The 15,303-nt window shown below is 40.5% G+C and overlaps 1 protein-coding gene across 1 annotated transcript in view; it reads right to left on the minus strand.

The window, feature by feature from the left end:
* Positions 1-15,303, minus strand: part of CDH26 (cadherin 26) — a 58,558-nt gene that overhangs the window by 7,357 nt on the left and 35,898 nt on the right. The window contains exons 10-15 of the mRNA XM_070744516.1: positions 13,172-13,314; positions 8,799-9,032; positions 4,466-4,696; positions 3,653-3,777; positions 2,325-2,405; positions 1,110-1,169 (exon numbers count right to left, since the gene is read on the minus strand). Coding sequence (XP_070600617.1) covers positions 1,110-1,169; positions 2,325-2,405; positions 3,653-3,777; positions 4,466-4,696; positions 8,799-9,032; positions 13,172-13,314 — 874 coding nt within the window. The remainder of the gene's footprint in view (positions 1-1,109; positions 1,170-2,324; positions 2,406-3,652; positions 3,778-4,465; positions 4,697-8,798; positions 9,033-13,171; positions 13,315-15,303) is intronic.

The raw sequence follows: 15,303 nt of genomic DNA on the forward strand, positions 1-15,303 counted from the left end.
TGAGGGGGACAAAAAACGGGCCTATGGATGTTTGTTTCTAAACTTCCGGTAGGCCTGTTGGGTCCATTTTTCACTACCTACAGGTTCCCGAGGCTTTCCTGAAGCCTGGAGAGGGTGAAAACAGCCTCCCCTTTGTCCTCTGGAAGGCAAAAAAATCAGCTAGCCAGCATACTTATTTATGTATTATTTATTTTTTTATTGGATTTGTATGCCACCCCTCTCCACAGAGATGACATAGGGCAATGCTTTGCATGCCCTCAGATATAGCTCTGCGTGCCACATATGCCATAGGTTTGCCATCATGGGCATAGGGCAGTGATGAGCTACCAAAACTTTTTCTACCACACTGTGGACGTGGCTAATAATAATAATAATAATAATAATAATAATAATAATAATAATTTATTGGATTTGTATGCCGCCCCTCTCCGTAGACTCGGGGCGGCTAACAACAATGATAAAAACAACATGTAACAATCCAATAATAAAAACAACTAAAAGCCCTTATTATAAAACCAAACATACACATGCATTTTGTTTCAACATCTTTCAGTGAAAATTGGGTGCTCTGGGGTGGAGCTCCATTTTCACTACCCCACTGTGTCCCCCCCCACCCCGTCCAGGCAGTAGCCCACCCTTGATTATCTACTATATAAAGTGTATGTACACACACGCACGGACAGCTCTTCTAAAATTATACACATTCAACCTCATTTACTGCGATAGGAAAAACAGACCCAGAGCCCAGAAGGGGAAAAAAGAAAAAAAAATCAAAATTTTGCTACCTGTACTGCATACCTGACCGTACCCAGAGGAGCCCATCACTAGTATAGGGTCTACTATTTGAGGGGGAGATATCCAAGGTCCCTTCTGATTCTGTTATTAAAACTATATTCTGTTATTAAAACAAAGAATCTACTCCACCATTGCATGAAGGGGTATTGCCAGCCCTGGTTCTTGTTTGTAATACACTCCCACCAACTTTGCAGTTCAGAAAGACTCAGGAAATCATTAACTGCCTCTCCCCGTATCAATAAATTTCTAAACCCAATTCACGTGACATGTCTAACCTGATTCCAAGCTTTGATAGTTTTGGAGGGTGAACTTACAATTCCATTAGGATCTTGGTGGCTTTCTCTAGGTTTCATTTGCATCACTGCAGAGAGATTCTTTAGAGAACAAAAGGGAATAGAGAACTTATAAAATAATCATATCACACCACACTTTTTATGTTTTGGATATTTTAGGATCTAGAAACTTTAGAAGAATTCTCAATAAAATATTTAGCTTCCTGAAGTCCATCTCCTCTGGGTCAGTCCGTTTTTCCTGACATACAGTAGTACCTCTAGATACGAGCTGCTCTACATGCGAGTATTTCAAGATACGAGCCACGAGGGGAGAGACATTTCTGTTCTAGTCCCGAGCTCAAATTCGGGATACGAGCCGAGCGTCCACTAGGTGGCGCAAGAATCCTTGCTTTTGGTTATCTCAGAGGGGGAAAATGTTATTTGTTCGAGATACGAATTGCCTCGAGATACAAGCTCCCTTATGGAACGAATTATGCTCGTATCTAGGGGTACTACTACAATGATATTTGTCTTCTTCTCACCTCAGTCATGGCCAGTCAGAGGAAAGGACATGGATATTTGCAGATGGCACTGTCAGCATTTCAATAAACACCCCCAATGAAATAAAACTCCAAGGCTAGAAGTTCCTTAAAGTTCCAATTTATTAGAGATGCCATGTTGGCAACATTTGGGAAAACCCAAATCTGAAAGCTTCCAGGTTTCCTCCACTCAAGTCCCTGCCCAGCACCCACATGTCCATCACATGATCCAATCAGGTACCATCCAAACTGAAGATGCCTCCCTGTCACTTCCTTGTAGCTGCCGGGCGCAGCAGCCTTGACTTTCTGGAAATAATGTTACTTAGACTACTACATATCACCTACTCCATATAATCTCCCCTCCCATTTTCCCACAATAGAAAATGTGGCAGGTCTGAATACAAAAAGGTAAAAGATGGCTTCCAGGACTGACAGGCATCCCCCCCCCTCAGGAAATGAACGAATCCTGGAATGAAAAAAAAAGATAAGGGTGGGATTTTCAGGTTTGCCAAACTGCACAGAATATTAGCTAGAGTATTGCCCAAACCTGTGCAAATTCAAAGCAGCCCATCCCTGCTTGGACAAGGATGGGAGGAAGACACTAATATTGGAGTGAAAAAATCATCCTTTCATTCTGGTTCCTGCATATCACTCTTTATTGATAATTTCTGTAAGCACTGGATCCCCTGCAGAAATGATGACACTTTATTCCAGTTACCTCAAGAACTTGTTGTTTTTCCTTCACGTTTTTTGCATGCACTGAGGATAGTGTTGCTTGTTTCCCTGAGTCAGATGCATTCTGTAAATGATGATGATAATAATAGTAGTAATAATAATAATAATAATAATAATAATAATAATAATAATAATAATAATAAATTTATTGTCATTGGTCAAAAACAAAGAATTGTCATTGGCAATGAAAGTCATGTGAAACCCAGAGACCAGTCCCACCATACATAAAATCAGAATAGGTAAATTTAAAACTAGAATTAAAAAAATAGAATAAAAAATAGAATAAATGTCCCACCCACTACAAATTCCCCACCCTGAACCACTCAACTATCTACATGACAAACCGAATAATATAGAAACATAGAAGACTGACGGCAGAAAAAGACCTCATGGTCCAGCTAGTCTGCCCTTATACTATTTCCCGTATTTTATCTTACAATGGATATATGTTTATCCCAGGCATGTTTAAATTCAGTTACTGTGGATTTACCAACCACGTCTGCTGGAAGTTTGTTCCAAGGATTTACTACTCTTTCAGTAAAATAATATTTTCTCATGTTGCTTCTGATCTTTCCCCCAACTAACTTCAGATTGTGTCCCCTTGTTCTTGTGTTCACTTTCCTATTAAAAACACTTCCCTCCTGGACCTTATTTAACCCTTTAACATATTTAAATGTTTTGATCATGTCCCCCCTTTTCCTTCTGTCCTCCAGACTATACAGATTGAGTTCATTAAGTCTTTCCTGATATGTTTTATGCTTAAGACCTTCCACCATTCTTGTAGCCCGTCTTTGGACCCATTCAATTTTGTCAATATCTTTTTGTAGGTGAGGTCTCCAGAACTGAACACAGTATTCCAAATGTGGTCTCACCAGCGCTCTATATAAGGGGATCACAATCTCCCTCTTCCTGCTTGTTATACCTCTAGCTATGCAGCCAACAGTTCACTGATGGTGACCTGTTGACTTGATAACAAGTCAAATGGATAAAATAAGAGAACCTTTTGAAATAGCTGCAATTGACAAAACTTCAAAATTTGGCGTACTAATACTTGTTTTGACATACATTCCAATGAACACAATAAAAGCTTCTTTAAAGTTTGATGCACAGGCTTAAACATAGAAACATAGAAGACTGACGGCAGAAAAAGGCCTCATGGTCCATCTAGTCTGCCCTTATACTATTTCCTGTATTTTATCTTACAATGGATATATGTTTATCCCAGGCATGTTTAAATTTCTAGTTTATGCTAGAAATCTAGGACCAGTCCCCAAAATGTCCAGGAAAGTAGCCAATGATATTGTTTCTCACCAAAACATGTTCGCTCTCCTCATTGTACTGGATCAGGGATTGGTTGCCTGCTTCGTATGGAATGAATGCAGGTGCTTTCTTCACTTTAGAGAAGCAGGAACACAAGAGTAGGAGAGCCAGGCCCACTACATAAAAGGAAAGGGGAAACAAGCAATGCCAACAGCTCTCTTCAACACCAATAAAGGAGAATACTTATGAACGCCTCTATTTAAGAACTTTTCTAGATAAGAACCTGGTGTTCAGTTCAAGATTTTTTTGCCTCTTCTTAAGAACCATTTTCTACTTAAGAACCCGAGCCTGGAAAAATTTCCCAGGAAATTTGAGAGCGGCACGAAGGCCCGGCCAGTTTCCTGCCATTCTTCCTATAATCCCGGCCATCTTGGGCTTTTCTGGGCTGCCAGAGGAGCCTTTCGGTGGCGCTTAAGGAGGCTTTGGCAGTCCAGAGTGAACAAAGCATTTTCCTTTTTCTGGGCATTTGGAGAGGGAATAAACCTCTGCCAGCGCCCAGAGAAAATAAATGCTCCCTTCACTCTGGGCAGCGACTGTCCTCCTCCTCTTCTTCCTCCTCCCATCCAAATTCCAAGCTTTTATTTCTTTCCTAATGGGTTTGCACACATTATTTGCTTTTACATTGATTCTTATGGGAAAAATTGCTTCTACTTAACAAAGTTTTCTACTTAAGAACCTGGTCATGGAGTGAATTAAGTTCTTAAGTAGAGGTACCACTCTACTTATCTAGACCACGCAAACTGTGATTCTTGGCTTACTGCTCTTCCACCAAGTTGAAATAACATGAAAATAACATTTACTCACATAACAGTAATAAAAATGCTGCCACAATGATGCCAATTGCTCCTCCGCTGAGACCCAGTGATGCAGTTTTCAATGAAGTGCGTTGTTCACAAGTGATCCCATCAGGACAAGAGCAGACCTGGAGATCCAGAGCCTGTTGCCTGGAAAACCCTTGCAAATCCCGTATAAGGAGCGGCACAAAGTATTCGCCAGGAGGGAGACTTTTCAGGATAAAAAGTTCAACAGAATTATCTACAAAACAGAGAGAAGGAAGAGAAATGGACACCAAACTTACATCCTTGCGAAGATCATTATGCTACTTGAGCTTACAACTGACTCAAAATTTCTCTTGCTAAGTGAAATAGTTAAGACGTTTTGCCCCATTTTATGACCTTTCTTGCCATAGTTGTTAAGAAAATCACTGCAGCTGTTAAGTTAGCAACATAGTTAAATGAACCTGGCTTCCCCATTCCCCATTTCCATCCCTAGGTTTTTGCAGGCTTTTTTTTTCATTGCTACTCCCTCCGAAGAAGGTTTTTTAAGCCCTAATTTGGGGATAAAATAATGTGCTGAAGCTGATCAGACTAAATCTCAACTAGCAAATGCTCTGTCCTACACATTGGGAAGAAGAATCTGAACTCCAAATACGAACTGAATAATCAAATTATCACAGATAATCCCCACTCGGTTAAAGACCTTGGTATACTAATAACAAAAGATTTAAGTGCCAAAGCCCACTGCAACAATATAGCCAAGAAGGCTTCAAGAGTTGTAAACCTAATCCTACATAGCTTCTGCTCTGGCAATCTCACACTACTTACCAGAGCTTACAAAACTTTTGCCAGACCCATCCTTGAATACAGCTCATCTGTTTGGAACCCATATCGCATCTCAGACATTAACACCCTTGAAAATGTCCAAAGATACTTCACCAGAAGAGCCCTTCACTCCTCCACTCGAAACAGAATACCCTACGAGACTAGACTTTCAATCCTGGGCCTAGAAAGCCTAGAACTAAGACGCCTTAAACAAGATCTAAGTATTGCCCACAAGATCATATGCTGCAATGTCCTGCCTGTCGGCAACTACTTCAGCTTCAACCACAACAACACAGGAGCACACAACAGATTTAAACTTAATATTAACCGCTCCAAACTTGACTGTAAAAAATATGACTTCAGTAACCGAGTTGTCTAAGCATGGACTCCATAGTGTCATCCCCAAACCCCCAACACTTTACCCTTAGATTATCTACGGTTGACCTATCCAGATTCCTAAGATGTCAGTAAGGGGCGAATACAAGTGCACTAGAGTGCCTTCCGTCCCCTGTCCTATTGCTCTCCTATATCTCCTATACCTTTCTTCTATTCCTATATCTCTTCTTCTATTCTTTCTTTGATATGTTCTATTACTATACCTTCTTTTCTATTATTTCTTAGACATATTTTACTATGAGTATCTCCTCTATAACCTTCATCATGTATTTTACTATATGTATATAGATATATACCCACTAAAACCCTCATTGTGTATTGGACAAAATAAATAAAATAAAAAATAAATAAGGACGCTAGCCAGATGAAATACCTGGTAGGCAGATTTTTCTCGCCTATTTTCCTTCCCCCAAATTAAGGTGCATCTTATACTCTGGTGCATCTTATGCTCCAAATAAATATGGTAACTGCAGTAATGCTATCCACTGGAGTAAGAGTCCTTTAAATGTTTGCAGCTGACTAGGTTTTTAATGAAATGTCCAGGAAACAATCCTAAAGTTGGGCTAGCTGCCCACCTGCTTTGAATACTTCCAAAGAAATGAAATTTAACACTTTTTCTAGAAGCTTTCAATAGTAAGAAAAAGAAGGGACGTTATGAAAAAGTATACCCAGCATTAATTACTTATTTTTTTAAAGTGCTTTATCACCAGGGCTCCTGTACTGGATTTAAAAAAAAACAAATATGTTGGATGGACCCAATATTTACTGTGCAATGTATTCTATGAACCAAGGAGATGAATTCATTATTTAACATGCTATGCGAATTATGTGAGTTAAAAATTCAGTCAAGTCTCAGAAAATCCTCAGAATTGCCATGGATAACCATGAAAATAAACAAATGGTTCACTAAAAAAAAATCAATCCAGAGCAATGAAGATGATTAGGGGACTGGAGGCTAAAACGTATGAAGAACAGTTGCAGGAACTGGGTATGTCTAGTTTAATGAAAAGACTGGGGTGATATGACAGTAGTGTTCCAATATCTCAGGAGTTGCTACAAAGAAGAGAGAGTCAACCTATTCTCCAAAGCATCTGATGGTAGAAGAAGCAGCAATGGATGGAAACTAAACAAGGGGAGAAGTAACTTAGAACTAAGGAGAAATTTCCTGATAGAGCAATTGATTAGTGGAACAGCTTGCCTCCAGAAGTTATGAATGCTCCAACACTGGAATGATGTTGGGTAACCATTTATCTGAAGTGGTGTCGGATTTTTTTAGGGGGTTGGACTAGAAGACCTCCAAGGTCCCTTCCAACTCTGTTGTTTTATTATATTGTTGTTGTTGTTGTTGTTGTTGTTGTTTTGGTGGTGGTGGTGGTGGTGGTGAGGAGTATACTTTTGGGAGATTTGAAAGAACAAATAAGGAACAGGTTGCCTTGGTGAAAATCTATCTATATGGCCATTAGGAGCAGCAAATGATTGAAGGCATAATCAAATTAGTTAATCAAAGCAATTTAAAGACCACCTTGGGGAAACATGTAAGATTTGTTAGAGACATGTAGAGAAATGATTACACATTCTAGGAATTGAACTAAACATGAGAAAGAAACTCAAAATAATCTGTGTCAGGTCTGGAAACCATCTTGGGCCGTGGATCTTCAGCTCTGCCACATTTATCGCTGTGAGAAACTGAGAGGGGGATTGTGTGAGTAGAGTGGAATGTTATTTTGACACAATCCCCCTTCCCAGTGGCAGGGGCATGGCCACCGATAGGCCAGTATTACTGCTACTGGTGTCAGTGGCCCGGCCAAATTGAAAAATGGGGGGGCCGTTTTGGCCCGCCACCGTGTGCCGGCCCCCTGGCGCCCACAGCAGTCATTTTTTTAATCGGTCAAGCCTCCTTTCTCTCCCCCCCCCCTTCACACCCTTCCCCGCCCCCCCCCCCCATTTCCGGTTTCATTTTCCCCCCCCAAAGCCTTGTATGGTGAAACACGAAAGAAACGGCTCGAGTTAGTTCCCTTTGGGAGGGAGGGGGGGTTATTTCCAGCACTCTCCGCGCCCAAGAGGCGCGCTGGCAAGTTTTAAAGAATCTTTTCCTCTCCTAGTCGCAACTTCTCTTACCACCACCCCCAATTTTTTTAAAATTTGTGTTAAACCCGAAGGAAGGGGGCATTTTTCTCCTCGCCCTGGCTTGAAGGCACCACATGCAGGTGAAAGGGAGAGAGAGATGGGAAGGTGCTGGACGCCACCCACCCCTCACTATCGGTTCCCTTAGAATTAATCGCTCGGCCTCATCATGCAAGGTGATTTCTCTCCTTCACACACACGCGCGTGCGCTCTCTCTCTCTCTCTCTCTCTCTCTCTCTCTCGCTCTCTCCTACCTTGGTTCCAATTTGGTTCCCTCACTGACCCGCCTGGATGTGCACTGTGCTTTCCTTTATGATGTCATATTTGCACTATAGTAATAAACATACTTGACCAAAAGATTGAACAAAATGACTCATATTATTAATCTGTCAAACAAGTGTACCTTGTTGTAGTGGCAGGGTTTACATTTTTTTCGTGAAAGGTAAATTTAATACATAATTGGTATGTCGCAAAATAAAGTAGTTTTAAAATGGCGGCGGGGGGAGGCAGACACTTAGGCTGTATGGGGCCCCAAAATTCCTGATGGTGGCCCTGGGCAGGGGTATTACTTGGAATCCTGACACCCACTTTGGTGTTATTCTAAAATGGCAGGCAGAGAAATATTCTGTTATTATAGCTTAAACCAGGGCTCTATAATCCCAAGGTCAAGGACCAGTTCCAATCTTAGGCCTGCCAGGAACTGGGCTGCGCAAGCAAATGAAGTCTCATCCATGTATTCACAGGATCCAGGCAGCGTGGAAAACCACGTTTCTCCTGGTCTGTGGAAAACCCACCCTCCACGGAACCAGTTCCCGGCACTCCAAAAATTTGGGGGATGCTCTCTTAGACCATAAAATATCAATTCTGGATTGTGGTTTTAGTTTTTTTTTAAACCTGGCCTTCCTTGAAGGTCTGACCATCCTTGAGACTTCGATGTTTCTTCTCCATTTCCAGAAGAAACCTTGATCAGAGGTGAAATCAAAGGATATGATAATCCCCAATTAGCAGTCATTTACCAGAGCTCTCTCCCAGCCTCCAGAGCTTTTCGGTACCCTGTAAGGCATCTTCTAATTGGAACGTAAAAGGTTCTGCGTATGGATGGGAATCTTTGTCCTCAGCGTTTATATGAAAAGGACCCATTGCACTTCCCTCACAGATGGTCAAGGATGTTGTAACTAGCATTGGAGCATTGTCATTCAGGTCAGAAAGGTAAAGTTGAATGGTACCCGTGCCAGTTAACGGTGGAACACCTGGAGAGAAAACAATAGTTTGATTTATTTTTTTAGAAGAATATAGAAGCAGGGCAGAATCTTCAAATTGAAACAGAAAATAATTTAGATGGCATAATTTGGTTGGCATGCAATTCTCAAAAATTCTAGAAGAAGCTGTAAGCTGCCTCCTAGTTACAATATAGTACAAGAAGAAGAAAAATCAAATATATAGAGATAGTCATCATCATTATTCTAGCCATTATGTTCTGGTGCAAGCTTAGTGATGCTTTTCTCACTCTGATAAAACTCCACATAAATGGGTAAATCATACAGATTACATTTATTGTTTAGTATCTCCATATCATAGCCTTACTAAGAGATGAAATTCCTCCATTCATCTGTCCATATCCTTAATCTGTCCCATTCATTTCTTCTCTCTGCAGGCAGCTGCATAGTCCTTGGTTAAGACTTAAAAATGGCTGTTGGAGAGCATGGGGCAATTACCCAGCTGCCTAGATATAGCTCAATGGCCAATAAGAACACTCAGATTAGGTCACATGTCATGAACTACATTACTCAGAGTGCAATCTGTTAATGAACTGGTTCTCAATAGTGATGGGCGAACCGAACTCGCACAATTCAGGTCCGTACTGAATTTTGCGGTGTTCGGCATGCCGAACACGAACCCAAATTTTTTTGAAACTTCGGGCAAAGTTCAGGGTCGCGTTCGGCGTTTGGAGCTTTGATGTCACTGGCAGGTTGCTAAGGACGCCAAGGTGATCACTTCTTGGATTCCATGGAATCCAGGAAGTGATCACCTTGGCGTCCTTAGCAACCTGCCGATGACGTCAAAGCTCCACCCCCGGAATCTCTTTGTGGGAGGGATTCCCCAGCTCCTTCAAAGGGAGGTCTTCATGTAAAAGTAAACATTTTTATTTTTACGAAAAAGGACGCCGCAGCGGCACTGCAAGTAAAGGGCAGTCCTTTCACGTAAAAATAAACATGTTTATTTTTACGTGAAAGGACCATCCTTCGCTTGCAGCGCCGCTGCAGCGTCCTTTTTCGTAAAAATAAAAATAAATAAAAATAAAAAATCCATAAAATTAAAAAATGATGGAATTCCAGGGGCGGAGCTTTGATGTCACGCAGCATTCAGAGTTCGGGTTCGGTTCAGGTTCGGCCAAATTTTGCGTAAAGTTCGTCTGAACTTGCTGAACCCAATCACCGTTGGGTTCGCCCATCACTAGTTCTCAACCTTTCTAATGTCATGACCCCTTAATACAGTTTCTCCTGTTGTGGTGACCCCCAACCATAAGTCTAGCTCCAATTCTCCCAACAGAGCTTTAAGCTGATTGGCAGGAAGGTCGAGGGACACCCCCACTGTAAATACCTGGTTGGTCAGATGTAAAAATATGTTCCAAGGCGCCAGAATAGAAGCTTTAATTCCTAACACCATGGGAAATTTGTCTTTTCCCATAGGCAACCCCTGTGAAATGGTCATTTGACCCCCAAAGTAGTCCCGATCCCCAGGTTGAGAACCACTGCCCTAATGCAATCTCTTAAAGTAACAGCTCCTAATCTGAGCTAAATATGCTTTTAGTCTGTCAGCACACATTGTCTATCCACTGCAGGATGAAGACCTCTTCTGCGGGTTGCCAAACCAATACAGTCCTGAGCTCTTTTTTTTGCCAATTGGACCCACACAAGATCTATTTTTTTGGATGCTTTTTAGCGAGTGGGATCCATTCTATGACTGCCTTGATCCACCTATCATAAGTTCTCTTAATGGAGACATTATTCACATTTTAATTAATTTTATTAGTGTAAATCCAACTATGTCATATGCAGATTTTTTTTCTTCTACCCCTGTCCTCACATTTCCCCCCTCTTTTGGTTTTATCTGTCTTTTGAAGCACAAGCCACCACAAAACCTGAAAGGTTAGAATAATTCTGAAAAAAATGTAATGCAGACTGAATGTGGTGATGGGTGTTAAGGTGTGTGCAAAACAACCTTTGTGTTATCAAGGACATGCACATAGAAACGGGGTATTGCAGTAGATATGAGTAATTATCCAGCCATGCACAGATGCACTAAAGTGCATATACTATTTACTTTAAGAAACACAACAGTTCAAATAAACATTCCAAGTCATACGTGTTCAAATCAGTCAATCTCTAGAAGTACAATAGTCTTCTTACCAGTTTGTTTTTGTCATATACATTCAACAAAGATATTACAGCTTACAAACACATCACAATATCAGAGCATATACACAGAGCTTACTATCAAGTCAAACAGATTGACACAACAGAGAGAATAAACCATGATCTTGAGCTCCCTCTTATGGCAACTTGCAATACTACAGTCAATCAGATCATAGCACACATTTTAAAGCTACGTTACATCACTCCATACAACCATACATTGTTGGCTTGTTTATATATTACCAACCCAACTGCTTGTACATAGTACTAACAATGGATTTTAACTGTTACAGTAGACATCTGACCTCCTAAGCAAACTTTCCACATCACTGTCTTTGAGAAGCCACCTCTAAACTTAAAGTCCTCATCCTTCATCCCAACTTGGCATCTTTCAAACTAAATGGACAGCTCAGTGGCCAGAGTTGAACTAGTTTCAATAAATGGTTTATGACAAGAAAAGTATTTTAAGACAGATTCTGATCTTTAAAAATATATGGAAGAAACTCTTATCATTTTGTTCATATTTTCCTTTATAGGCATTTAAAGCAGCCTATTATTTTTAACAACAGCAATAAAAATCCTCCATTATCATTTTAATTTGAATGGATTAAATGATTCAGACACAAACAACATGCTAAATTTTAAATTTGTTGATCTATTACATGCATTACACTGCAAAACATACATCCAATATCCTATAAATATAGTGATGTTTCCTATGGGCTAGGACAGGGGTAGACCAAGTTGGCTCTTCTATGACATGTGAACTCCAAGAATTCCTCAGCTAGCATGAATGGCTCAGGAATTTTGGGAGTTGAAGTCCACAAGTCATAGAAGAGCCAACTTTGCCTACCCCTGAGGTAGGGAACTATCTCAACACTTGTACAATATCTAGAAAAAGCTATCTCTGAAAAAAGATACCCACATTACAACTTTTAAAATACATATAGAGGAAACTAGTTCCAAAACTGTATTAGCAAACTCAAACTCAACCCAGACAAGACGGCGTGGTCTTGCCTCCCAAAGACAATTCCATCTGTCCGTCCATTACCCTGGGGGGGGAACTACTGACCCCCTCAGAGAGGGTTTGCAACTTGGGCGTCCTCCTCGATCCACAGCTGACATTGGAACATCATCTTTCGGCTGTGGCAAGGAGGGCATTTGCCCAGGTTCACCTGGTGCACCAGTTGCGGCCCTATTTGGACAGGGAGTCATTGCTCACATTCACTCATGCCCTCATCACCTCAAGGTTCGATTACTGCAACGCTCTCTACATGGGGCTACCTTTGAAAAGTGTTCGGAAACTTCAGAACGTGCAGAACGCAGCCGCGAGAACCGTCGTAGGGCTTCCAAGATTTGCCCACGTTTCTTCAACACTCCGTGGCTTGCATTGGCTGCCTATCAGTTTCCGGTCACAATTCAAAGTGTTGGTCATAACCTTTAAAGTCCTACATGGCATTGGACCAGATTACCTCCACACGAATGCCAGCGACCAATAAGGTCCCACAGAGTTGGCCTTCTCTGGGTCCCGTCGACTAAACAATGTCGTTTGGCGGGCCCCAGGGGAGGAGCCTTCTCTGTGGCGGCCCCGGCCCTCTGGAACTTAGATATTAGAACTGCCCCCACCCTCCCTGTCTTTCGTAAACTACTCAAGACTCATTTTTGCTGCCAGGCATGGGGGAGTTAGGATATTCCTTCCCCTAGGCCATTACAAGTTATGCATGGTATGTTTGTGTGTATGTCTGGTTTATAATAAGGGTTTTTAGTTGTTTTATTAATTGGATTGTTACATGTTGTTTTTTATCATTGTTGTTAGCCGCCCCGAGTCTACGGAGGGGGGTGGCATACAAATCCAATAAATAAATAATAAAATAAATAAATTAGGATGACTTTGAGACGACTTTGAATTCTTGATGAGCCTTTACCTTGTCTAAGCTCAAGAACTCACAAATAAACAAAGAGAATGAACGTACCATTATCAATGGCATGAATCACGATGGTGTACGTGTTGTTGTTCACAAATGGGGATTCTCTGTCAAGAATTTTTGCAGCTGTCACAATTCCAGAATTTTCATCGACTGTCACCCAGCCAGCTGGATCTGACACTACATTATATCTTTAAAAAGGCAAATGTTTTAACCGTGAGTGACAAAGAATATAAAGAACAGATCAATAAACTTTTAATCTTAAAAGACAGCAACAGATGAATATTCCTCTGAATAAGTCTATTGTGTAATTGTGAGATTTAATTTCCCACCCAAGAATTAGGGGACCCCCAAGTCTGGACTTTGTGGTTTTTCTTTAAAGACATTTTGCTTCTCATCAACTCTGATTGGATGGTGGGAAATGGAAGGATTTATATTCCTTTCAGACAGCTGGTCATTTGCATTCTTTTAGCGACTGAGAATCTCCATAGATAAGAATTAGGGGAGTGGATTCCAGCAATAGCAACAGCATGAGTCTCCGGAGAGGGGCGGCATACAAATCAAATTAATAATAATAATAATAATAATAATAATAATAATAATAATAATAATAATAAGCATTTTTAGACTAGATTATAGTCTAGTAAATAAATCTAAATAATAATAATAATAATAATAATAATAATAATAATAATAATAATAAGCACTTCTAGACTAGATTATAGTGTTTCCTGTTGTTGACCTAGTCAAATCTGAAGTTTTTAGTGAGGTTATATCCTTACATCTTGCCCAAATATAAAACTGATAAGCTTAATAAGGTGGAATTGCCCAAATTCATCCCACTTTTAAATCATGATTCCGTACGATTTGCTTTGATAGTTGAGTTGTGCTGATAGACTAGCAGCGTTTCCCAAACTTTTGACATATGGGTACCCCTTCTATAATTTTAGTAATGCTTAGTACCCCTCATAAAAAAAATGGATGTATTTTAATAAAAATTTAAAAAAATATTTTTTTTATTTTTTTGGTACATACACAAAATAATAATAAACAAAAAAATAAAATTGTTCATTATGAAATATAAATAACAGTTATATTACAAATAGCATTTCTTTGGATCAATGAGAAGGATGAAATTGTTTGTGCAGAGATGACATATCGTTATAATTTGGTTCCTTGGTTGTTAATTTTAATCTGAGACGTGGTTCCACATCCAATAGTCTGTTCCTTTTTTCGACTTAATGTCTACAAATGCTGAAAAGCAACTTCACATAAATATTGTTGTGGTTAGCTCTGGCCCAGCTCCTGCCCCAAGGACTGTGGATGTGGGGGAGACATCCACATGCTGCAGGCCTGTTTTGCCCCCGGTGGAATCTGCTGATGAAGGCTCCTCTGACCAAGAAGACATGAGTGACAGGGAGGAGGAGAGTGTGGCAGACAGCTCAGAAGGAGATCAATTATCTAGCTCCTCCTTGGATTCAGAACAAGAGTTAATGATACAGCCACGCATGCGGAGAGCGATGCATAGGCAACAACAACTGAGAGATTATTATCAAAGAAAATGAGGCCACCTGTGGTTGGGTGGGGCTGTGGTAATTAGTGAGGCTGCTATAAATAGCAGCCTGTGGGTTTGGCCATTGTGGAGGATTATCTGATCGTTGTGTTTCGTGACTGCTTTACTGACTTTGACCTTTTGTGTGCTGATTTTTCCCCACTTTGAAACTAAACCAGAGCAAAGTGTGTTTCACTTTGTGAAAGAAGAAGGACTGTGAATTGCCTCACAGCTGCAAGCTAAATATCTCAGAACTGATAAGGGACTTGTACAAATTACCAGTTTGTTTGGAGATGAATGCTCTTTGCTATACCAAAAGAGGGCTTGGTTTAAGTGAATTTTCATTATAAAGAACATTGTTTTGAATTTTCAAACGTGTGTGTGTGTGAAATTTGTACCTATGGATTTTTGGGAGGAGTCTACCAGAGAGCCCGACAGAACAAATATGAAGTTGGAAAAGGCAAGATGTATTGCAGAACTTTTTCTGAACACATACCCCCAACAAACCCTTCCCGTACCACACTTTGAGAAACACTGCATTAAAGGGATATTTAGCTCAGTTTAAGAGCTGTTTCTTTAAGAGATTGCATTATGGTAATGTAGTGACAGATTGCACTCTGAGTATTGT

Source organism: Erythrolamprus reginae, chromosome 3, assembly GCF_031021105.1.
Source record: "Erythrolamprus reginae isolate rEryReg1 chromosome 3, rEryReg1.hap1, whole genome shotgun sequence".
Lineage (NCBI taxonomy): Eukaryota > Metazoa > Chordata > Lepidosauria > Squamata > Dipsadidae > Erythrolamprus > Erythrolamprus reginae.